The sequence below is a fragment of the Drosophila busckii genome, chromosome 3R (genome assembly GCF_011750605.1).
Source record: "Drosophila busckii strain San Diego stock center, stock number 13000-0081.31 chromosome 3R, ASM1175060v1, whole genome shotgun sequence".
NCBI lineage: Eukaryota > Metazoa > Arthropoda > Insecta > Diptera > Drosophilidae > Drosophila > Drosophila busckii.
In genome coordinates, this window is record NC_046607.1 from 4130346 (window position 1) to 4152520 (window position 22175).

Sequence of the window (22175 nt, forward strand, 5' to 3'; positions counted from 1 at the left end):
GAAATTCACTGGAAATTAACTCGCTGACAAAAAAGCCTTGAAGGACTTTTGCCATTGCCAACGCTTGGCCTAATAAATGCAATGCAATTTACAATTTTTTTGCGAGTCCTGTTACGACAGGAGCAACAACATGTCTCTGACTTCAAGTTACATGATGAATTTTCTGTTTAGGTGAGCGTAAAAATTAAAAATCAATTTGTTTGCCAGCCGCAGCGCATAAAGATAGGCAAATGTGCACCACAAGGAGTGTAACTATAGATAGCAAAAACAAAACCATGTTCAGCTGCATGTGGCACAGCTCACAGACACTCAACACAAACACACACACACACACACACATGCACATTCGCGCTTGGCGAACCACAAAATGGCTTCTATGGTTTACATTTTTCCATTTTTTCCAGCGCATTTTTGTGGTTTTGCTTTATGTGGCGCGGGCCATAATGATATGAAAATTGAAACGGATATAGTTATAGTGGCTAAATGATTTATAGGGCCGTTCGCTTACAGCTAAATGTATTAATTATGCAACTGATTCAATTACTTAGCAACACTAGCAAGTGACAGTTGAGCAGCAAAACAAATAATTGATTGTTGGCTTTAAAATTAAGCTGTTAATACAAAAGCATTGGCATCTACAGCTTAAACTCATTCGTTTCACTTGCTAGTGTTCGCTTTAATGCCCTCGATGCAAACTGTGGACTACTGATCCTTTTGATAAAGGGAAACAACTCTAACATTTATGTAATATTTTGTGCTATGCTTTTATGCTTATCCCGCTTTGCTATGTGACAAATACTTTAAGACTACCTTTAAATTTCGTCTTACTTCTCGTTTTGCTTCTTGTGCGCAACTTAAAGCCTCAGATTGCGGCCAACTGTCAATGTGGGTCAACAACAGCCGGGACACCCTCTAGGCTCGTTTGTTTAAGCCTACATACAAACTCATGCATGTATATTTACGACCATCGGTCTATTGACTGTTTGTTGTCTTGACTTGCTTTGTTATTGCGCACATAGATTTGTTGACAGGCAGACGCAGACTGCGAATGTCAGTCCATTGTTGTTAGTATGATAATGAGCAGCAAGTTCAAAGCAAGTGAAAGTCAAAGTTTGCAAGTAATCAAAGCTGTCTGTACAGGGGCTATCAATTGGATAAGTAAACAAGATAAAGTTAAATACGCTTGCCATTAAATAAATACAACTTATTTAATAACCAATTAGTATGCTTAGTCCAACAGCTCGAGTTGTTTATTAAATTCAACTCAACTGAACTCTTTTGCAAGACAAATATTTACTTTATTTTGTGCCAAGAATTTTGTTGCGTATTTGTAGAGGACATGCACTCGATTAAGCATGTCAAAGACACTAACAGACGCACACAGTCTGGTCTGGCATGATGTAACCAAGTGTTAAGGTTACACAAGCTGCAGCGCATAGCGTATTTATCTTGTTGTTTTCCCTCTTTTATTTTTTGCAGCCATCAAATATTTGCTTGTCTTGCGTACTACTGTGGGTGGCATATCAATAAAACTGTCAAAGTTGAAACAACCTGGCAGTTATAGCGTAAGTCACTTTACGTTTCAAATTGTATTTCCTTTTCGGCTGACAAGTCAAGTTTGTTTGCAGAGGCGCAAAGTGCGAAACAATCAAGGCGTAAAATGCGAGACTTGAATTTATATTTATTTCTGCTTTTCAAGCACATTATTTGACATTTAATTAAAGCGAGTGCCGCTGCACCTCAAGTGATTTCAATGCGCTTGCTATTATCTTAATTAAATCCAGCTACAAGTGCGAAAATTTTAAATTATCGCTTGAATGCAATTAAAACTAACGTAAATTCCAGCTGCTAGCAATGGCCAAGAAAGTCTTTGCCAGCATGAAGAAGAAGCTTGTAAATTGTTACAGTTAAAATATTTGCACAACCATGAATTTTGGAGTAGCCTTCGCCGCTTTAAGTCTGTTGCAAATATTTAACTTTGTAAATGTGAAAATTCACATTTAAAATTCAATTTACGCGCATTACAAAGTTAATTTTATATTCAATCTGCAGCAGTTTATTTTGTTTGTTTAAGGTCAAGTAGTAACACGCAGCTGCTGACCAACTGACCAAAGTTCAAAAATCAATGTTGTGCCCTTAGTTTTTAATCAATCAAAGCATTTGGTGTTTGCTTTCAGAATTGTAAGCCTAGGCGATTACTCTTAATAAACGCAACAATATTTGATATTTGATTGTTTCACATGCGTACACACACACACATACATACATAAGCAGCTTTGCCTTACAAATGAGCACTTTATTTTTTATGCGCATAGCAGCAGGCAATGAACTTTAGTATGGCACACGTTGCGTATACGCAATGTCTAGTATACTAAGCAGCTTACTCTGTCTGTCTATCACTTTGCCAGGCGCATAAATATACTGCACACATACGTTGACAGTTGGCATCAGCATGAGCATCATAAATATTATTAGCAACACCTAAAGCCTATTTTTTCCTTTTAGGCTGTATGACAGACATCAGCTTAGGGCCGATTGTTTATTTTTCTTTAAATATGTTGCCCCGGGCGATGCAAATTATTTTGTTTGTTAGGGTCGCTCTCTTTTATTTTATTCATCATATTTTTTTCTTGCTGTGGCTTAGTAGCCCTAACATATGTAGCATCATTAGCCCTTTTCTCTTGATATTTTTATTTATGCTGCCGGTGGCTCAAATATTTCTGTCCGAATGCTTTGACAATGCAAAGCTTAATTTGTCGGCAAGTGGAAGCTTGAACCCTTGGTCTATTTATAGATTTGTCGTTAAAGCGAACACTTGACTAAAATATACACTTCAGCACAAATTAAAGGCTAAGCTCTCAGTCAGCTTAATTTATATATTCAACACTTTGCTCAAATCTGGATTTAATCAATATTTAACTAAAAGGCCAGCTAAAAGGTTCTTTACAAATTTGCCTAACAAATATGCTTGTGTTATGTGCTATGTGTTAGTATGTGCGCTAAACGTTTAGTAAATAGCTCAAAATAAGCGGCAAATGGAAATTGTGTGAAAACCACAGAGAAAATGTTGTCAAAAGCTTTTGCTTACATGTTGGCAGTTGGTGTGCTGGTGGTTTGTCTGAGTAAATATTTTACTTAGTGAAAAGCACAGACAGCACACACAAAGCTTCTTGTTTATAAATCTGTTACTTTTATTTACACTTGGCCACCATCAACTTAAATTAAAAGCATAACAAAAACTAAGCGCGCAGCTGCCTGCTGCCTGCTATAAAATGTCCTTCTGTCTTTCTCTGCTCGTGCGTATGTGTGTTTGTGTGTGTGTAGTTCTTTTATGAGCTTATGCACACTATAGCAGACTGTCTAGTGCGCTCTGCTTGCTTTGCACAATTTGTTTCATTCATTTTGACTATTTGCTGAGATTAGTTTGCATTAGTTGCTAGTCACAATAAACATTTGTGTGCATGTTTTCAACTTTGTTTGTTCAGTTATGCAAGTGAAAATTGTTTCAGTTGATAAGGCTTTAAACGCTTTAAGCAATTTTGTTTTATTTTGCTTGCTAATTTTGCTTAATTGCATTAAATCAACTAGCGCAACATTGGCAGTCACTTGACAGCATAACAAGTTTAAAGGCTGCCCAGCAGCATTAATGGCATTAAAATTTAACGAGTATTGCTTTAACTTTTTGGCTTCGCATTAATTTTGGGTTGCTGCAAAAAGGAAATGTGTGTGCGTGTGTGTGTGTGTGTGTGTGTGACGCGCTAAGCAGGCACGCATCTTCATTAAAAACAAAACACGACGGCAAATTAATGAGCGCCAAACGTGGCAAACTCTTCCTCTCTGGACTGCCGAAATGAGCAAGCTCTGGCATCCAAAGCAGCAATAAACGCTACATGTCGACGTCGACACGTGAGACAAATGCATATGAGACCTTTAATGGTCTGACTGCGCCTATTAGCGTGTTAGAGTGAGCCTGATAGAGTGAGAGACAGCACACATAGGTGAGCTGACAGATTAACAGACGAGCAACAATCAGTTTGCCACACACATATGACAGTCTAGCTCAAGTGCGCGCTGTCCAGGCTTATTGCACTCACTCTTTCAATCTCTGGCAACTTTTAATGGCTGAGCTTGTTAGAACTTGGTCTTAACTCTTTGCTTTTGCCTTGCGGCTCTGCTGTCACTTCACTTGACTGTCATTTCGAGCTTACAGCGGCGGCGGCAGCTCTTTTTTCACTAATTTACAGAGTGAACGCTGTAAAGCATGAAAAACTTTGCGACGAAACTTTGTTTGCAAAGAATTCAGACGAAGCCTTGCCGTTGCATATTTATAAAAATAATAAATGCGAAGAGCGCTATATACAGTAAAAAGTTGAACTCATATACGCCTGTAGCATGTATCTGGCTTATTACAGTTTTCGATTAGAGCTGCCGTTTAGGCCTTGGCAATTTCATTTCGTGCCACTGATTGGCTTTGCGTATCGGCATGGATGTGGAAGTGCGCACGTCTGTCTGTTGTCGAGTAACAGGTGGCTTATTGCCGGAGTAATAAACGTCAAGAGGAAATGGCACAACAGCAACAGCAAGGTGAAAATGCTTTCAGCTTCACATTGGCACACCTAAGCAACGACTGTGGGTGCTGCTGCTGTGACTGAATCTAAGGCAACTGCTGTCTGTTGTCGACCTTTTGTCGATTGCCTTTTAATTATACGAAAGCTGATTATGCAAATGCTGCCAAAGCAGCATAAACATGTGAAATGCGATAGTCGAATGTGTGGGCATCAAGTCGTGTAATACACACAGCCGTAACTACTTGAGCAACAAGCCGCAAACTGCTATTAAAGCTTTAATAACAGACAGCGAGTTAAAGTACCAATGGAGCTGCCCTCGTACGCGTGTTCTGGCATCATGCTTGCTCCCTAGGCGTCTGATTACGCCGCTTGCTTGCTCGCTCACTCGCTCATATGTATATGTAGGCATGTGTGATTTATGTTTATTTAATAATTCAGAGTTTTATCACAGTACAAGCCAAGCGCAGGCATCCGTACGACAGCTGTACAGACATGACCAGCCGGAAGTGCTAGTGGTAAGCATGGACCACCCAGAATTAAAGCTACAGCTAGTTCAGCATGAATAGCAAGCAATACACATTGCTTACAGGCATAAAAATGCAAATTGCCTTGGCCAGACAGCGTTCAAACTTTAGCGCAGCAGTTAACAAGCAAAGCACCAGGACCACTTGAACAATAGGCTCATTCAAAAATAGATTATAATCCCAGGCTTATTAGCTGTAAGAGCCGCGCTGCCACAAGCTGTCGTTGCAAGCGCAATTATGCGCCGCAGCTCTGCAGCATTCTCTCTCTTATTTATGTGCGAGGCGTGTTATAATTCGCGCATATTTGGCACATGCGTTTGATTTATGCAAGGTCATTTGTTTAATTAATTCAGTTTGATTCATGCTCGCGCCAGAGACTCAGAGCACTCAACGCTTGCTTGGATAATAAGATGCAAAAGACGTGAGCTGTAGTTGTTGATAAGCACACACACACATACACAAGTAGTAGTTGCTGAGGCTTATGTCAATGTAATTGAGCGACAGGTCCTTGCGTGTATTCGAGTGCGTGTGACTCGCATGCGGAAGCTCTTAAAGCCTTTGACTAGCTGCGCATAATCTAATCCAAGCGCCACAGCCACCGCCACTGAATTTCACTCTTATCTACACCACATTAAGTTTTGTGACCGCAATGGCTTTAAAGGCAAACGGTCGATAGAATTTAAAGCATAGCGAAAGAAACAACGAAGAAGCTTCCGTCTAAATGCTTGCTCAATTACGAGAAGGACGTGCCTGGCAAAGCTACAAGGACATTTACCCGCGTATTCTTGCACACACACAATGCGCGCAGCTAAGCAAAACTTTAATCAACTGTCAATAATTGATGATAATCACAGCACAGCGTAATATTGCTTATCAGCAACAACAACAGCCACAAGAACAACAACGACCTAAACAACAGCCCACGAGTGATTAAGTTAATAAATAGCAGCAGCTCTGGGCTGTGGGGTTTGGTGGCAGTTAGCAGCATATACAACAGATAAACTGCTCAAGTAGGAACTCTTAAATACCCAACGAGCAATTTTCAGCAACAGCATAAAATAAAAGCATTGAATTATTTGTAAATTATAATTAAATACGTTATAAGCACAACAGATGCATAAACTTGTTGTTATAAGTGTTGCTTATTTAAACTTTTGATGTGCACAGCAAACAAATTGAATAGAGAAAGCTACAGTCAATATTATTGATTCGCCAATGTTAACAGAACATTTGCTTGACATAAAGTTAACATAAGGATGCAACAAAAGAACTTGTTAAATAAAAAAATGTAACAGAATATCGAACTGATTGTAACTGTTAGGTATACCCTAAAATTTGTCACTTCAGCTAGCTAGACAGACAGCCAAAGCAAATAATGCGATAATTGAAGCCAATTAATGCAAACGCATGCGGGCAAAGCCAGCTGTGCAATTTTTTGGGGGAGGATGTCAATTGGCTACCACTTGCGATGGCTTATCAGACGTACTGCCGCTGCACTTGCTTATCGCTGTCTAAAAATAAACGCTATATAACATAAATATGTATATTTAGTTTGCAGATATCAACAAGCATGCAAACCATATCAACAAAACCTGTAATAAACGTAACATGAGCTGCTGGCCATGACACTCAGGGTTAGATATAATTATACGCTACTGTGCACCTTTTAGCACGCGAGTGGGGTCCAAGTGAATGGAGAAAGGCAATGTCAGCATGCTTTGAGATCCTGTGCAGTTTATTGTGATAAACACTGAGCCACAGGCAGCTAAATTGCTTGTAGTTGACATTAAATTTAAGTGACACACAGAGACATACACACATGCTCTGAAGTGCACTTAAGTTTATATGCAAAAGTTTTAGCAAAGCAAATTTAATTTTCAAACCGACTTCATTAAATTTCTTTTCACTTTGTTAACTTGGTTGCCTGTGTGTGAAAATTCTGTTGGGTATTGACATTTAGGCAGCTATTTTACACCTCACCGCATATTTTGTTTCCGCCTACGCTTTTTGGGGGCAACAGGTGTCGATGCTGGGCTACAAATTCCCATTGGTATTTCTTTATTGAAATAATTTATAATTTGCGCATCATTTGACAATTTAAACTTGGCAACTTTCTGACAGTTTTGCTGCTTTAAAATTTGGACTTTAATTTTATTATTTTATATGCTCGCACATTTGTTATTACAATTGCATTATTGTTTGCTTAGTCAGCAGGAATTTTTGGTAGCAGCAAAACCCACTCAACCCTAAAAAGAAAGAAACTCAAAAATCAAATATCCTTTTTACCCTTTATCACGCACTTTGCGCGCAAACAAAACCACAAAAAAAAGAATAAGCATTGTGCGTGTGAGAAATCATATAAAACTTTCGACACATTTTTCTATTTGTTTTATTTTCATTTCTGCTTTATTTTGCGGTTTGCACAACAAATTCCATTGCCCAACGCCTTAGCAGCTAAGAACAATAAAAAGGACTTTATTCATTTACATAATATTTTCACTTGATATGCTTTAACCTAAGCATTAGGTATACAAATGCTGAAACGATTTGGCTCAAGCGCAACATGTACATGGGTCGATTGCGGCTTTTATGCTTATATGAGGCACATTACTTTTATGCGTATGCATAAAACTATTTATGAAAACGCCATTTGCTTATGTACTTGTGACTTCTGGCTGCACTTGGCTCATTTTATGTTTGATAGATGGCCAAAGTCTGTCTAAGTATTTATTTTACGAGCCATATGAGGCTCAAGTTTCCACATAAAAGTTAAAGATATTTGTTACAAAGACAGCACAAGCTTTAAGCTAAATGTTAACGAATGCCGTGTAACTCGAAGTTAATCAATGCGTGCAGAGATAAATCACAATCAGCGTTCAGTGAATTGAGTGGTTCAAACTGAAATCAGACAACGTGTCGTATGCGTATACTTAATATGTTAAAAGCAATGGGCAAGCTTATAGTTTAAAAATGTTCTTTCTGGTAATTTATGCACACAATCATGTCATTTTAGCAATTTCATTTATATACTCACCCACAAGTACGATTAGCAGCTGTTAGATTGCGTGTAATTTAAAAATTCAAACTTACTTGCTTTAGATTTTTATAATTTTAGCATTTAATTTGATTTTTATGTACTTTGATTTCCATTATCCGTCGCAGATTTGCCGACTGCGAGGGAATTTTTGGTTCAAGCCATAAATATTATATGTAGGTACAACCATAAAATTTCATTTAATGTAATTTCGTTTTCGGTTTGCTTTTATTTTTTTATGCGCTGATTTGCACGTGTGCGTTGTTATAAATTTAGCGTTGGGCGTAACGCCAAATTAGACAGCACGTTAGCTTAAAATAAATCTCAACAAGCTGCCGCTACTGCTACTGAATCATACATAGAGAACTTAAAATTTTATTTGCTGATAAATGCGCGCTTCAATTAAATTGCCTGAGAAATTGATGCATTCAAACAGCCCGTGCAAGGAGCAGCAGAAACCATGTCCTTGTCACTTGCCTGGCTGGCATAATGTAATGAATTTAAATGAGCCTCTAGCAACGTCGCCAGCTGAGTTATTCAAACAATTTTTTGGCTGGTATTTTTACAACTCTAATTAATTACAGCATTTAACGGAGTTGTGTTTGAAATCGTATTAAAATTGTGGAATTTTTAATTTGTTGGTTATTCTAAAGGATTAAAACTGCCTAAGCTGGGAATTAGCAACTCACTTAGCGGTTGCTTAAAGCAGCGCCACCACAAATAGGAATCTTTAAGTAGTACGATGCTTAATTTATTTTGACTTAGGTTAAGCCTTAAAAGAAAAAAGTAATTAGAACTTGGCACAAAAAAAAACTAGACTCATTTTAAGTTTCAGTTTAGTTTATTTCCTTAATTGTTTTTCTTTTTATTCAATGCTTTTATTTAAAATATTTTTATTTTTGCTACTTTTTGTTATGTTAACATTAAATTATTGACCACAAATCAGACAATAAATATTTAGAGCTTGCTGCTTGTATTTTTATATATCTTTTTTAATTGGCTTTATTCTAATTAGAATTTCACTTAGCGGTTGCTTAAAGTTTCACTGCCTCAAATTAAATTCTTTAATGAAGACCTAATTTATTTTGAGGCAAGATTAGCCTAACAAGAAGAAAATAATTAAAGCGCTGACCAAACAAAATTTAAATGTCAGCTTTTAAGATTTTATTTTTAACTTTGTGTAATTTAACGCGATTTGGAAAATTATTGTTTTTAAAATGTTGCTGCTTTTTAAGTTTGTCTTTAAATTTAAACACAGTATTTATTACATTTAATCCGTTTGCCACTTTATTTGGTTGTAAATAGATTTAGCCGTAGACAACCGCGCGTCGCAAACTGCGACAGTTAAATGATAAGTCTGCAGTTTGTCAGGACCATGGTCAGCGCATTTTAGTTTAGCATTGCGCGACAGTGACAACGACAACGAAACGCAATTTGAATATTGGCCGAACACGGCAAAAACAAAGGATGCGGCCGCGCGCTGCTCAGGAGCCCCAAAAAGTTTACGAAACCGCACGCGACGTGCAACAGCCGTCAACTGATGGGTTTATAGCCGCCCAGAACAGCAGCAGCCGCGGCACGCCGCATGCCACCACGAACCCCAACACAGCCACACGACAGAATGTTGACTGTTTGTTGATAACAGTTTTCGAAATTCGAAATTCCGTCAGCTGATACTGTTGCTGCTGCTGTGTGAGGGCGGGCCGTTGTGGCAGCATAGCATCTACTTGGCTCAGCATGTTGCATATGCCACAAATACACCCACAGTGCCTAAGAGGAGGCGTCTTTGCTCAGTCGACGCATGCGCTCATAAGTAGGCAATATACTTCATAATGACAATACGTTATCAACGAGACACAAGTTGGCGCTTCTTTCGTGCGAATTCATATTTACGGCACACAATACGCTGTAGCTCAAGTGCAAATGGGGTTGATATGTCTTTAAGAAAATACTCATAAAGCATTACAGGGTATGTCGTGTTCCGCTTGCGATTGCCTGCTGTTATTATTATTATCTTTATTATCGTGGCGCGTTTCGTTTTCATGTGAATGAAATTAGTCAAGCAGCTTTGCACGACTTGACTTTGCAGCCGGCTTCAAGTTCAGCTGGCAAACTTTTTAATATTGCTTTTTATGGCGTGCCAAAGTCATAGGTCAACTGTGCTGACCCAATTGTAGTGCACTGGTTACAGAAATAAACTAGAGCAATGATTAGATAAGCCTGATAAATCATGTTGCGGCTTCAACATAATTTAGTGTGTTGACAATTGAGCGAATTATCCAGATTAACTTTTTAATTTTTCTAGGAATGCAGTAGCACTTGACTGCGGCTTGCTGTGGCAACCACAATAATTCAAAACTTCTCAGAATAAATATTACAAAAACGGAAATGAAAAAACTAAAATTGCCAACGCAACTGAACTCAATTTAACACACTGCAATTTAAATTTCCAGCTCACTCAACGTGCGCTTGTGCCCTGCCTCTTGTGCCTGGAGAGCAAGCACATAACAGACGCTCGCCAAAGACATTAAAAACAGACAATGTAAACATAAAGCCGAAAAAGAATATGTTGAATCTGTAGCTATTGGCACAGCAGTGCCGTGCCCCCTTGAGATCTGCGCTTGTGATAAAGTAAAAAATATGGTATAAGCATAAATGCCATTTGACCTTCGGTGCTGGCCAGAATGTCAGCAATCTCACTTGCTGGGTTGACTGCGACCTGTTCGCGGTAAAATGAATGAATGATGGTTATGTCTTTTAATGCTGACTCGGCAAAATGCCAAATTTTTGGAATTGCAACGGCTGCTGACAAATTGTTTATTCACTTACAGCTGACGACATTGATAAACTGATTAAACAACAACAAGAGAGAAACAAGCAAAGCATAAACTTGTCTAGTAAACCAAACCAGTATACGTAAAATGCATAAGCGATTACTCTATTACCTGCGACCTAATTACCAATTTACTTTGTTTATAACACAGTCCACAGCCCAAAATGTATTGCTTGTTTTTTGAGTTATGACAATTTGACTGCGTACATTTCAATTAATCTAGATATGACCATGTACAAAGAAAACTATATTCATTCAGCATTAGAAATTGCGTGTTCGTCTTGCTCTTTAATTGAGGGCAAGCGAGTGAGCTCCACAAAAGACATTATATTGTTTATAGAGCGAGGTTAAGGCCCCAATTGAAGCAAACGTATTAAATGCAGACGCACGTGACCCAATTAACAACTTTAGTCGTATCATACTTTTCTAATAAGCTTCTTATCATGGATTTTTGGCTCATACTAAAAAACTAATTTTATTGAGCACAAATGGAGCAAACATTTAAAACAAAGGTAAGGCTCCTAAATATGTTATTGAATTGCACTACAATACAAATTTTGAGCCAATTAATTCTTCAATTAATTTCGCTAAGCCCGAAGCCAATCTAATTATGATGCTCAATTTTTAGCTATGTCTTTAATGCAGTCAAAGCAAAATCTACCCACAACCACCCCATCACACGAGAGAGCAGAGCGATCGATTGCATACGAACGAAAGACTTGAGCACAGGAGAACAAGAGACTTACATGAGTGGAAGGCTGATAGGTAAGGCAGCAAGCAATGCCACTTTCAGGTCAGTAGTGTGTGGACTGTTGACTGCAGTGTCTCGTCATAATATTAATAAATAATTTCGATATATATTTAAAGATCTCTGAGGCAAAATTACCTTTTTTACATAAGTTGAATACTTAAGTCTTCATTTAAAGTAAAAAGTATTAGCAGAAGCTTTCAGTTGATTTTATATTTAAACTCAATAAATATTTCGAATAACATTTAATTTGCGCGCCTATTCAGTAAAAAGCTGAGTGCTACGACACGCACAGTTTGGTAACTGCTGCTCTCGGGTTAGGAGCAACTGCTCGCGGGATTGAGTGTAGCCACTTTAGCTATTTTCGAGCATAACATTCTGGCAACACTGCCTGCAAGGTAACTATTTTCAGCAGTCCGCGAAAATAATTTAAAAAAGAAATAAATAAATAAATAAAAACAGCTGCACGTGCATTATGCAGACTCTGAGAGTCTAAGCGTTAAGAGGCTATCAGCATATTGCACTTGGCGCCACAGTGTCGACGTAAAAAATCATATTTTGCACTACGAATAAACGGCAAAAAGTGATAAACGTAAAACATAAACAAAACATTGATAAGCCGCTGCGCCGCTAGCATTATCAATGCGCCGGTCGTAGACTACTCGTGCAAGCAACAACAAATCTATTAATTTAAACCTGTTGAGCGAGTTAAAAGCCAAAGAAACTACCAACAATTGTGAACAATATTTAATGCTCTCTGCCCGCAACAGCTGCGACAGCAACGCAGCCAAACAGCCACTGACCTTTATTTGACTTTTAGGTGCCTGCGCTCGGCAGTGAAAAGAAAAAAGCAGAAGACATTCTGCCTGCCACACACAACACCCAGACAGTGAAATCGTGTCCATAGATATAGCGGCTGCACCATTGTGGTGATTTTATTATTGTAATTGGAGTTTTTTTTTCAAGTGCGTGAAAAAATTATATACAGCCTGCTAAATAAATTAAAAGCCAAAGAGTAAGCAAAAAGTTCAAGAACCAAAGTGCACTTCTAAATATATTTTCAGTGTCGCACGTTTTTGTTAAACAAAAAAAAAAAACAGTTTTATAATTATTTGACGCCGACGCCCACACGTTTTGCTTTCAAATACTTGCCTCTTGCAGCGATGCGCTAATTACAGTTAACTGCTTGACTGTTTGTTAAACAAAAATAAAGAAACAACAAAGTAAATACGATTATAAAAGACTGGCGGTACTGATAAATCAAGCAAATGAAAACAACACAAAAACGCAACATAATTTCAATCAAATTTGTGCTCGATTTCGTTAATAAACATTATTGATTCAAGCAGAAGTTTCATAGTATAAACTAAAAAATTGGCAGCCTCACGGCATTTCCTACCGCAACCTATAAATAGCAATATTCCCCTCGCACTCGACGAAAAATAATTGAAAGATGAACGTCAGCGAGTGTCAGGGCCAATGCCAGGCGACAGAGGCGTGCGTTATCAGCTCGAAAGGTTTGGAAGCGGGCGCACCTAAACCTAGAGTGATGATGATGATGCAACGTGCACAGCCGGTGGCGCTGACTACTACTTACTATATATACTAGCTTAGATTTACAGTTGTAATGTGGGTCAGCTGGTAGCTAAATTTAGTTGCGATTATCAGTATGCTTTGATCGGCTGGACTAAGCAGTCGTTCCAGCTCTAAACTCACTGCCAGATAGAGAACGAGAGAGAGGGAGGTAGAGAGAAAGCGATTAGACGAGGCGAAAGAGAGTGAGCGCTTAAAGATGATGCGCCGTCAAATGTCCTATCGCTTTGAAGATCAAGATGCATCTCCCATTGCGCTGAGGGTTGCTTGCAATTTAATAAAAGAAGAGTTATATTTTTATATTTAACTAATGTCTCTTGCTTTTTTGGCAGATGAATCGTCGCTTTTCACGCGTGGAGTCCGGCGCGGACCTAAAGGATTACTTTGATCGTGGCGATATTGCATCGCGTGAGAATCGCTGGAACTTTGAGGTCGCATGGGAGGTGGCCAACAAAGTCGGTGGCATCTACACGGTCATACGCTCTAAGGCCTATGTCTCCACCGAAGAAATGGGCGAGCAGCTGTGCATGATGGGGCCCTACAAGGAGCACTGTGCACGCACCGAAATGGAGGAGCTGGAGTTTCCACGTGGCAATCCACTGCTTGATGCTGTGAACGCACTACGCTCGCGTGGCTATAAAATTCATACTGGTCGCTGGCTGGTGGATGGTAATCCGCAGCTCATACTCTTCGACATTGGCTCGGCTGCATGGAAGTTAGATCAGTTTAAGTCCGAGCTATGGGAGAAGTGCCATATTGGTGTGCCTCATTTGGATATTGAGACAAACGATGCCATTATTTTGGGTTTCATGATTGCCGAGTTTCTGGAGGAGTTCCGCAACTGCGCAATCAATTATTCCCAAAACAATGAGTTGAGTCCGCCTCGTATTGTGGCGCACTTTCACGAATGGCAGGCCGGTGTGGGTCTTATAGTACTGCGCACACGTCTTGTGGAAATTGCCACGGTTTTCACCACGCATGCCACACTCTTGGGCCGTTATCTATGCGCCGGTAATACTGATTTCTACAACAATCTGGACAAGTTTGCTTGTGACGAGGAGGCTGGCAAGCGTCAGATCTATCATCGTTATTGCTTGGAGCGTGGCGCCACACACCTGTCGCATGTCTTTACCACTGTCTCGGAGATTACGGGCTATGAGGCGGAGCATCTGCTCAAGCGTAAGCCAGACATTATCACGCCCAATGGCTTGAATGTAAAGAAATTCTCAGCCATACACGAATTCCAAAACTTGCATGCTGTGGCCAAGGAGAAAATCAATGAGTTTGTGCGTGGGCATTTCTACGGGTATTTCAACACTCTTAATAGTTAAAACTTATGAATGAATTAATTAAATTATATATTGCCTTTGCAGCCATATGGATTTCGATCTGGACAAAACGCTTTACTTCTTCATTGCTGGTCGCTATGAGTTTGGCAACAAAGGAGCTGACATTTTCATCGAGTCGTTGGCTCGCCTCAACGCCATGTTGAAGCATGAGAAACCAGACACTACGGTGGTCGCCTTCCTCATCTTTCCCACCAAGACCAACAACTTTAATGTGGACTCGCTGCGTGGTCATGCGGTCATCAAGCAACTGCGTGATACCATCAACAGTGTGCAGCAAGCCGTGGGCAAGCGCATGTTTGATACCTGCCTGAAGGGCCACATACCCGGCCCAGATGAGCTGTTGCAAAAGGATGATTTGGTCAAGATAAAGCGTTGTATGTTTGCCATGCAACGTGACTCCATGCCGCCAGTGACCACGCATAATGTGTCCGATGATTGGAACGATCCCGTGTTGGCCTCAATCAGACGTTGCCATTTGTTCAATTCAGTGAACGATCGTGTCAAAATGGTCTTCCATCCGGAGTTTTTAACCTCGACAAATCCGCTATTTGGCATTGATTACGAGGAATTCGTGCGTGGCTGCCACTTGGGCGTCTTCCCCTCATACTATGAGCCCTGGGGCTATACACCCGCCGAATGCACCGTTATGGGCATACCCAGCGTTACGACCAATCTGTCTGGCTTTGGTTGCTTCATGCAGGAGCACATTAGCGATCCCAAATCCTATGGCATCTACATTGTAGATCGTCGCTATATAGGCCTTGAAAACAGCGTGCAGCAACTCTCAAGCTTTATGATGGAGTTCTCCAGATTGAATCGCCGCCAGCGCATTATACAGCGCAATCGTACTGAGCGCCTGAGCGATCTGCTTGACTGGCGTACGCTGGGCATTGTAAGTAATAATGCAAACTTAGAAACAAACTTTTAACTAATTAATTATTTACTTACAGTACTACAGACAGGCTAGAGTGAAGGCCTTGCAGGCTGTATATCCGGATTATTTGGATGATACTTCCACGTTTGGCTCACGCAGCAATTTAATGTTCTCACGGCCACACAGCGAGCCGCCCAGTCCGACCTCATCGCGTAAGTGGGAGTAAAAATGCATTTTTAGAGAGTTGCAATAAATATGATTGATCAGTGGCTTTTATAATCAACGCTATCAATTTTAAAGTCGCCCATAACTGTTTTCGTTTTGTCATAGTATGTGTGTCTTTTAAATAACATTGAGAGTAACTTATACATATGGTCATAAAGTAGCGTGTCAATGACAAACTAATTAAAATTTGATTGCTCTACTTGAGGCAGATCGTAACTCTTAAATATTTATGAATATTTTTCTTAATTAATTTATTTTTATAATGCAGGTCACACTACGCCAGCGCCATCTGTGCATGGCTCCGATGATGAGGACTCTGTGGATGAGGAAACCGAGCTCAAGGAATTGGGCATCAAGTAAACTCTGACCTCCGGCTGCAGCGGCCACGCGAACAAAACCATACAGCGCAATATTACAATAAGTTTAGTAATTTTGATTCAAATTGTTCAGAAGATATTTACCTAATGCTACAAAAATGTTGTTTCCATACGCACATCAGCAACAATTAGTAGAAATTTTAAAATGTTGCCACTATGAGAAAATTTAATTAAATGTTGTTTAGTCTATAAGCTGAGAAAAGTGTTACTATTCGAACCCAAATTGCCTCAAACTTAGCCCACTAACCAAAACGAATGTTATTAAAGGCCATATAAATAACTATTTATACAGAAGTTGCATGCACACAAACACACTCACACACACACACACACACACATAGTATGTGACGTAATTAAACGTTATCAATCTTTATATAATGAGCAGTGAGCATGTGCATTAGATTCCTAAACATTTTTGCAGATAAGCTGCCAATTAAATATGTTTCGTTTTTATTATATATATTTTTTTGCAATTTGCTCAGATTAGTCCATTTGACAAATGAATAATTAACATATAAAACAAAACCATTTAGCCACACACACACAGGCCCAAAAAACAAAACAGTTAATGTATAATAAATTATATTACAAATATCCACATAAACTTCAATTATGCAATGTCTTTTAATAGAAAAGGTTTGCAGCTGCTAAAAACGACAGCATATAAGTAAAGTATATATATATATATATATTAAATGGCAGTTTGTTTAACTATAAATAGTATATTTTTAAACTACCATGCATTTATTAAAGCTACGTAATCAAATTTCAAAGAGCCAATCACTTTTTTCTTATGTACGCCAACTGTAGGCCAAAGCAAGTTGTCTATAAAGATTAGATAGATTGCAATTATTCAGAGCTCTGTTTGTCATGGCGATGACTGTATAGGGAACGCATGAACTTGCGTTCATTCTGACGTCTGCGTCGCTTGCGTCGTTGTACTTCTACATAATCCTTATCCTCATCATCGATTGGTTCTTTATCCGCAGATTCGCCATTCTCCAGGTGAGCAGGTGGTTCAGGCTTTTGTGTAGGCTTAGGCTTATCAGCCTTAGTGGGACAATCCTCCAGTACACCCGCGTCATTCAGACATTTTTCAGTTTCTAGCTGCCAATCGCTGTCGTCGTTCTCAGCAGTATTCTCAGTTTTGTCCACATGTTGCGGCCACAGCTGATATGGTGCATTGTAGCCATACTGGGGCATTCCATAGGCCATGGGCATATAATACATAGGCATGGGCATGGAGATGGGCATCAAAGGCGCCAGGCCCTGAAAGCAGGCTGGAGAGCAGTTTGCTGGCAAGCCGTGTTGCAAGATGTACTCAAAGCTAAGCTTCAAGCAGCGACTGCAGGAACGCTTGACGCGCACGTTGTTCTGAGCTTGAGCGTCACCATTGCAATTGACATTGGGCCAGGCGCAGAGTTGCTGCTGCTGTTGTCTGTGAGCCTTGGATCTGTGTTTGCGTGCGGGCACATATTCCACGGTCTCATGGCAGTCATCGGTTTGCTTGGCATCGCATTGCACCACACGCTTGGCAATCATGACACGCGCCTGGCAACGTTCACCACAGACGCGTTGGCGTGAGTGCTCCTTGCAGTTCTCCTTATGCTCGCAGTCGCTGTTGTGCCGCACTACGTAGCAGCAGGAGCCGAGCTCACTGTAGCCCAGGCCAAAGCGTCCGCCCACTTGCGAGACATTTTGCTGCACCGTTACGTTAATCTCATTGCGTGCACGTAAATCGTTTTTGATAACATTATGTATCTCATTGGTCAGCTTTATAATATTGGTGGTGTTCAGCGCGGTCTGTGCCGGCGGCACAAAGCTCGTATCGTTGATGCCCTGCACCAGCAGTGGCTGATCCCTCAGCTCGGGGCACAGTGGACACTCCAGCTCACACTTCTCGCTATCCGCTGTACCCTGACAGACCTCAAAGCATTGGTCGCGATTCTTGTGGCATTCTTCGAAGTCGCGCAACGTTGGTTGCTCATAGTTTTGCAGCTGTGTATGCAGCACTATTTTATCCTTAGTGGTATCATTGGCCTCGCCCCTAGCCAGCGGCAGCAAAGCCAGCAGCAATAACGCAACGATCGCGGGCAGCTATAGTTGGCAGATAAGATAAGAGGCGGAATGTTAAGTGTAATTGCCAGCCAATAATTTTGTCAATAGCCTATTTCCAGCGACAATTTAGTCAACTCTTTGGTATGTTGCCCCAAAGCTGAACTCACCTTCATTTGCGTCAGCTTGGCAAACAATTCGTTGCGCTCCAACTAGATATAAAGATTCGCTATTCCTCGGAAGCACCGCTCAACGGTCTGCTAGTGTGTAAATTCTTCAATATACTGGAGGCAGACAAGTGCCCGTTGGAAAAGCATAAGTATATTGATTAGATAACGTATCTGTTTATGAGTTTGATAGCGCAAAGCTTTTACTCAACAGAAAATCAATATAGCAAAAGTTGCAAAATGTATTCGAAATTGCAATATGCTTTAGTATGTGTCAAATCGATTTGTCGATACTCTGCCAAGAAAGTAGTTTGCTTGAAGTTATGGCTCAGTAGATTAAACAACTTATCTAAACAAGTTTTATTTACAGCATTTCAATATAAATATAACTTGTGTAAATTGTCCGTACTTAGTTGTAAAACAAAATTTTAATCCTTGGGCTCTGAAGAGCTAACAGGCCAACCGTCCTCTGGACAGCAGCCCACAGAGCCGACTGCTTGGGTTTGACAGAACTGAGCTTGAGCATAATAGGCGCAATAGGGACTGCTGCAGGCAGAATTGTAGCAATATGGAGAACAGGACATCAGAGCACCCGCAGCACAGCCGCTGCAGTCGTAGCTAGAATTGTTTATGCCTAAAGAAAGAAAAGTAAATTAGTATATGCTTGAAATTACATATTGTTAATTTAATTACCAGTGACTACATTGTTAGGAGGCGGTGGCATAACAAGCATTTGAGCGTTGTTGTAGCTCCAGGTAGTCACAGTCGCTGGTATTAGCATAACTTTGGGAGCGCTGCAAAAGTCACCGCATTGGTTTTGCTTCCGATTGAAGCACTGCCAGCGAGAGCTTTGCGCATCGTAGCGACAGGTGCGTGGTCCAAGCACAGTGCAACATTTGGCTGCCGGCTCTGCTGCTGCTTCTTCACTTTCATCTTCGTATTCAGACTCAGCTGGCGTTAATGAAATGGATGCATTAATAACCAAGTTGTGAACATTGTTTAGCACCAGATTTGGTTCATTCTTATCGTTTACAACGGTGATTGTACGCTCGAGATGAATAGGCTCAATTTCAATGGGCGCTGGACGTGCACACTTTTGACCTGTCCAAATGGTGCCGGCAGGACACTGCAGTCTGGCGCAATGCTCATCTGAAAGCTCATACACGCCGCAATACACGAGATGACATTTGCCACCAACAAGAATTGTGCCTTTGGGACACTGAGTGATTGGTTCAGGGCGTGGTTCATTAGTTGTGGCGACTGTTGTAGGAGACATAGCTGTGGACTCTGTTGTTGCGCCTGGAGGAGTTGATTGCGGTACAAGTTCAGCATCTGGTTGACTAGTTTGAGTGTCAGTTGCAGTTTCAGGGGTTGACTGCGGCACTAAATTAGGATTCGGTGTAGTTTCAACTGAAGTTGCAGGAGTTGACTGGGGCACTAGATTAGGATAAGGAGTCACTGGTTGGTTTGGACAAGGATTCGGTGTAGTTGCAGTTAAAGTTGCAGGAGTTGACTGGGGCACTAAATTGGGATAAGGAGTCACAGGCTGGTTTGGACAAGGATTGGGTGTAGTTTCAGTTATAGTTGCAGGAGTTGACTGCGGCACTAAATTGGGATAAGGAGTCACTGGCTGGTTTGGACAAGGATTCGGTGTAGTTTCAGTTAAAGTTGCAGGAGTTGATTGCGGCACCAGATTAGGATAAGGAGTCACTGGTTGGTTTGGACAAGGATTGGGTGTAGTTTCAGTTATAGTTGCAGGAGTTGACTGCGGCACTAAATTGGGATAAGGAGTCACTGGCTGGTTTGGACAAGGATTCGGTGTAGTTTCAGTTAAAGTTGCAGGAGTTGATTGCGGCACCAGATTAGGATAAGGAGTCACTGGTTGGTTTGGGCAAGGATTCGGTGTAGTTACAGTCCCTGGTGGCGTTGTATCGGCTGGACAAGGATTTGGCTGCGGTATTACTATAGGATACTGCGACACTGGCTGGTTGGGGCAAGGAGTCGGCTGCGGCTGACATTGCTGGCCTGGATGGCACACAAAAGTTTGAGTTTGTGTTTGTGCTCCATTGACGAAAACATTCACAATGGTGCTACCACAGCCATAGAGCTGACCTGTAAGAATAATAAATATTAACGGCAGGCTATAAAAAGTAAAATTAAACTTACCATTTGCACATTGAGTTACATTTTGAGGCACACACTGACCATTTGAGTATATGAAATTCGTTGGACATTGGGCGCTCCCCAGCTGGGCCACGCAAAACAGACAAAACAGCACTTGTATTTGGTATAACATAACGATTAGAACTAATACGAGCTACACATGTCGGAAGCGTCACATCTAATCACAACACATCAGAAGTCTTGAGACTCTCGCAAAAGGTTATCGGGGTGAATTATGTTTTTGTCATCGTGAAAGCTCTTCCAGGCAAGGCTAAAGCTAAATTTAGTCGTTGTTAGTACTCTGTTGTGGCTAGAATACTGAACTCGCCATGTGCAAGTCGCTCTCTGTTATTGGCACACTATTAATAGTTGGGACTATTTGTTATGATGTGGTGCAAGGTTATCAGAATGCCGCAGGAGAGGTGAGCAATTGTGAATATCTTTTAATCAAAATATTAAATTTAACTCTTGTCGATAGTGGTCCGCTTGTCCCGAAGGTTATGAGCACTTGGACGGCCAATGTCAGCCAATATTGAAATGCGACGAGGGTAAATTATAAGTTATGTTAATAGCAATGGAAATTTACTATTACTATTCCAAGATTACTTTCTACACACCGATGGCAAGTGCTATAGGAAGGTTCCAGAGCCGTGTCCATACGACTCGACAACAGAGCAAAGTCCTACAACAACTACAACTACTGCCACACCTAGTAGCTCCACTATAGAGCCAGCTGCAGTAGAGCCGGAAGTCGAGCCACCGCCAAATGTACAGCCGACTCCCGATGAGCAAGTGCGCTGTCCACCCAACTCGATATTTCTTCAAGAGAAATGCCGCAAAATTGTATGCACACAAGGTGAATATCATGCTGGTCGTTGTCTATTACCAGCCTGTCCCGCGGGCACAGTTTGGCGCAATAAGCAATGCCTGCCGCCAGGGTTTGTTACAACAATCTTGGAGATTGATAATGTAATTGATAATCAGTTTGAGAATCAAGCATCGACGGAGAACATTCAGCACGTGGAATATATTACCGCAAGCCCGTATGATCCAGCAACGGATCCCAGTATGTTGGCTCAAGACAAATATACAACAACAACACAGTCACAAGCAGACAATCTAATGTCTACAACTACTGAGGTGTATGCTGGACTTTCACCTTCGTCAGGTTGCTGCACAGTGAAGAGTCCACGGCTGTGTCGACCCTATGAGCCCAATTGGGTGTGTATCAATCGCAGTCTTAAGCTCTGCGATAGCAAGGTGTGCACACGTCCTTTTATTTACCTGAAGCCACCGGAAATAGTCCAACTCAGCAATCCGCCAATGTTAGTGATGCCACCAATTACTCCAGCCATGAGCACTCCGCCTTTTGAGTTTCCAGAGAGCGGTAAGTAATCTACAGAGTGTGAGAAAATTGTTTAATTATTAAATTTAACTTTTAGATTTCTTGGACTGCTCCGGCTGCGCTCAAGGCATAAGCCGCAACTGCTCTTCAGGCTGCTATAGTTACTTTTGTCCTGGTGACGTGTGTGACTTTATGAAGTCCGAGGACTTTTGTGCGCTTTATCCTGGTGGACTAGGTTGTAACATCCACGATGGTTGTATCTGGAACTGGTGTACTCGCCGCTAAAATGTAACTTTAATATACACTATAACAAATATATG

General features: G+C 40.8%; 5 protein-coding genes across 7 annotated transcripts in view; 2 read left to right on the forward strand and 3 right to left on the reverse strand.

Moving 5' to 3' along the window:
* The window catches only part of LOC108601478 (soluble guanylate cyclase 88E), a 29061-nt gene extending 20879 nt beyond the window's left edge, over window positions 1-8182 (reverse strand). Inside the window, exon 1 of the mRNA XM_017989377.1 lies at window positions 8127-8182. The gene's annotated coding sequence lies outside the window, so the exon portion shown is untranslated. The remainder of the gene's footprint in view (window positions 1-8126) is intronic.
* A 3911-nt stretch (window positions 8183-12093) lies between these two features.
* Window positions 12094-16408, forward strand: LOC108603968 (glycogen [starch] synthase). 3 transcript variants are annotated; one of them, XM_017993178.1, is made up of 5 exons: window positions 12094-12105; window positions 13633-14606; window positions 14674-15541; window positions 15600-15735; window positions 16017-16408. In XM_017993178.1, the coding sequence occupies exons 2-5, from the start codon at window positions 13633-13635 to the stop codon at window positions 16106-16108; spliced, it is 2070 nt and encodes a 689-aa protein (XP_017848667.1). In that variant the 5' UTR covers window positions 12094-12105; the 3' UTR covers window positions 16109-16408. The 3 variants fall into 3 exon arrangements, with proteins under 3 accessions (XP_017848667.1, XP_017848665.1, XP_017848664.1); XM_017993176.2 differs by lacking the exon at window positions 12094-12105 and adding an exon at window positions 12561-12722; XM_017993175.2 differs by lacking the exon at window positions 12094-12105 and adding an exon at window positions 13375-13562.
* Window positions 16409-16846: 438 nt separating this feature from the next.
* On the reverse strand, window positions 16847-18449 carry LOC108601696. The gene is made up of 2 exons (XM_017989608.1): window positions 18351-18449; window positions 16847-18222 (listed from the first exon to the last, which is right to left on the reverse strand). Exons 1-2 carry the CDS (start codon window positions 18354-18356, stop codon window positions 16975-16977), a joined length of 1254 nt encoding a protein of 417 aa, XP_017845097.1. The 5' UTR covers window positions 18357-18449; the 3' UTR covers window positions 16847-16974.
* A 236-nt stretch (window positions 18450-18685) lies between these two features.
* LOC108601697 (leucine-rich repeat extensin-like protein 5) lies at window positions 18686-20643 on the reverse strand. The gene is made up of 3 exons (XM_017989609.2): window positions 20514-20643; window positions 19041-20459; window positions 18686-18981 (listed from the first exon to the last, which is right to left on the reverse strand). Exons 1-3 carry the CDS (start codon window positions 20641-20643, stop codon window positions 18776-18778), a joined length of 1755 nt encoding a protein of 584 aa, XP_017845098.2. The 3' UTR covers window positions 18686-18775.
* A 169-nt stretch (window positions 20644-20812) lies between these two features.
* Window positions 20813-22175, forward strand: LOC108602391. The gene is made up of 4 exons (XM_017990503.2): window positions 20813-20932; window positions 20989-21058; window positions 21112-21897; window positions 21953-22175. The coding sequence occupies exons 1-4, from the start codon at window positions 20840-20842 to the stop codon at window positions 22138-22140; spliced, it is 1137 nt and encodes a 378-aa protein (XP_017845992.1). The 5' UTR covers window positions 20813-20839; the 3' UTR covers window positions 22141-22175.

Bases quoted from the DNA above. Each gene is read 5' to 3' on its own strand.
- LOC108603968 (XM_017993175.2), top strand. From the start codon at position 13,500: ATGATGCGCCGTCAAATGTCCTATCGCTTTGAAGATCAAGATGCATCT. The intron at 14,607-14,673 runs GTATTTCAACAC...TTGCCTTTGCAG, and splicing joins GTGCGTGGGCATTTCTACGG to CCATATGGATTTCGATCTGG. The intron at 15,542-15,599 runs GTAAGTAATAAT...ATTTACTTACAG, and splicing joins ACTGGCGTACGCTGGGCATT to TACTACAGACAGGCTAGAGT.
- LOC108601697 (XM_017989609.2), bottom strand. From the start codon at position 20,643: ATGTTATACCAAATACAAGTGCTGTTTTGTCTGTTTTGCGTGGCCCAG. The intron at 20,460-20,513 runs GTAAGTTTAATT...TTATTCTTACAG, and splicing joins TGTAACTCAATGTGCAAATG to GTCAGCTCTATGGCTGTGGT. The intron at 18,982-19,040 runs GTAATTAAATTA...TTCTTTCTTTAG, and splicing joins TCCTAACAATGTAGTCACTG to GCATAAACAATTCTAGCTAC.
- LOC108602391 (XM_017990503.2), top strand. From the start codon at position 20,840: ATGTGCAAGTCGCTCTCTGTTATTGGCACACTATTAATAGTTGGGACT. The intron at 20,933-20,988 runs GTGAGCAATTGT...TCTTGTCGATAG, and splicing joins ATCAGAATGCCGCAGGAGAG to TGGTCCGCTTGTCCCGAAGG. The intron at 21,059-21,111 runs GTAAATTATAAG...TACTATTCCAAG, and splicing joins AATATTGAAATGCGACGAGG to ATTACTTTCTACACACCGAT.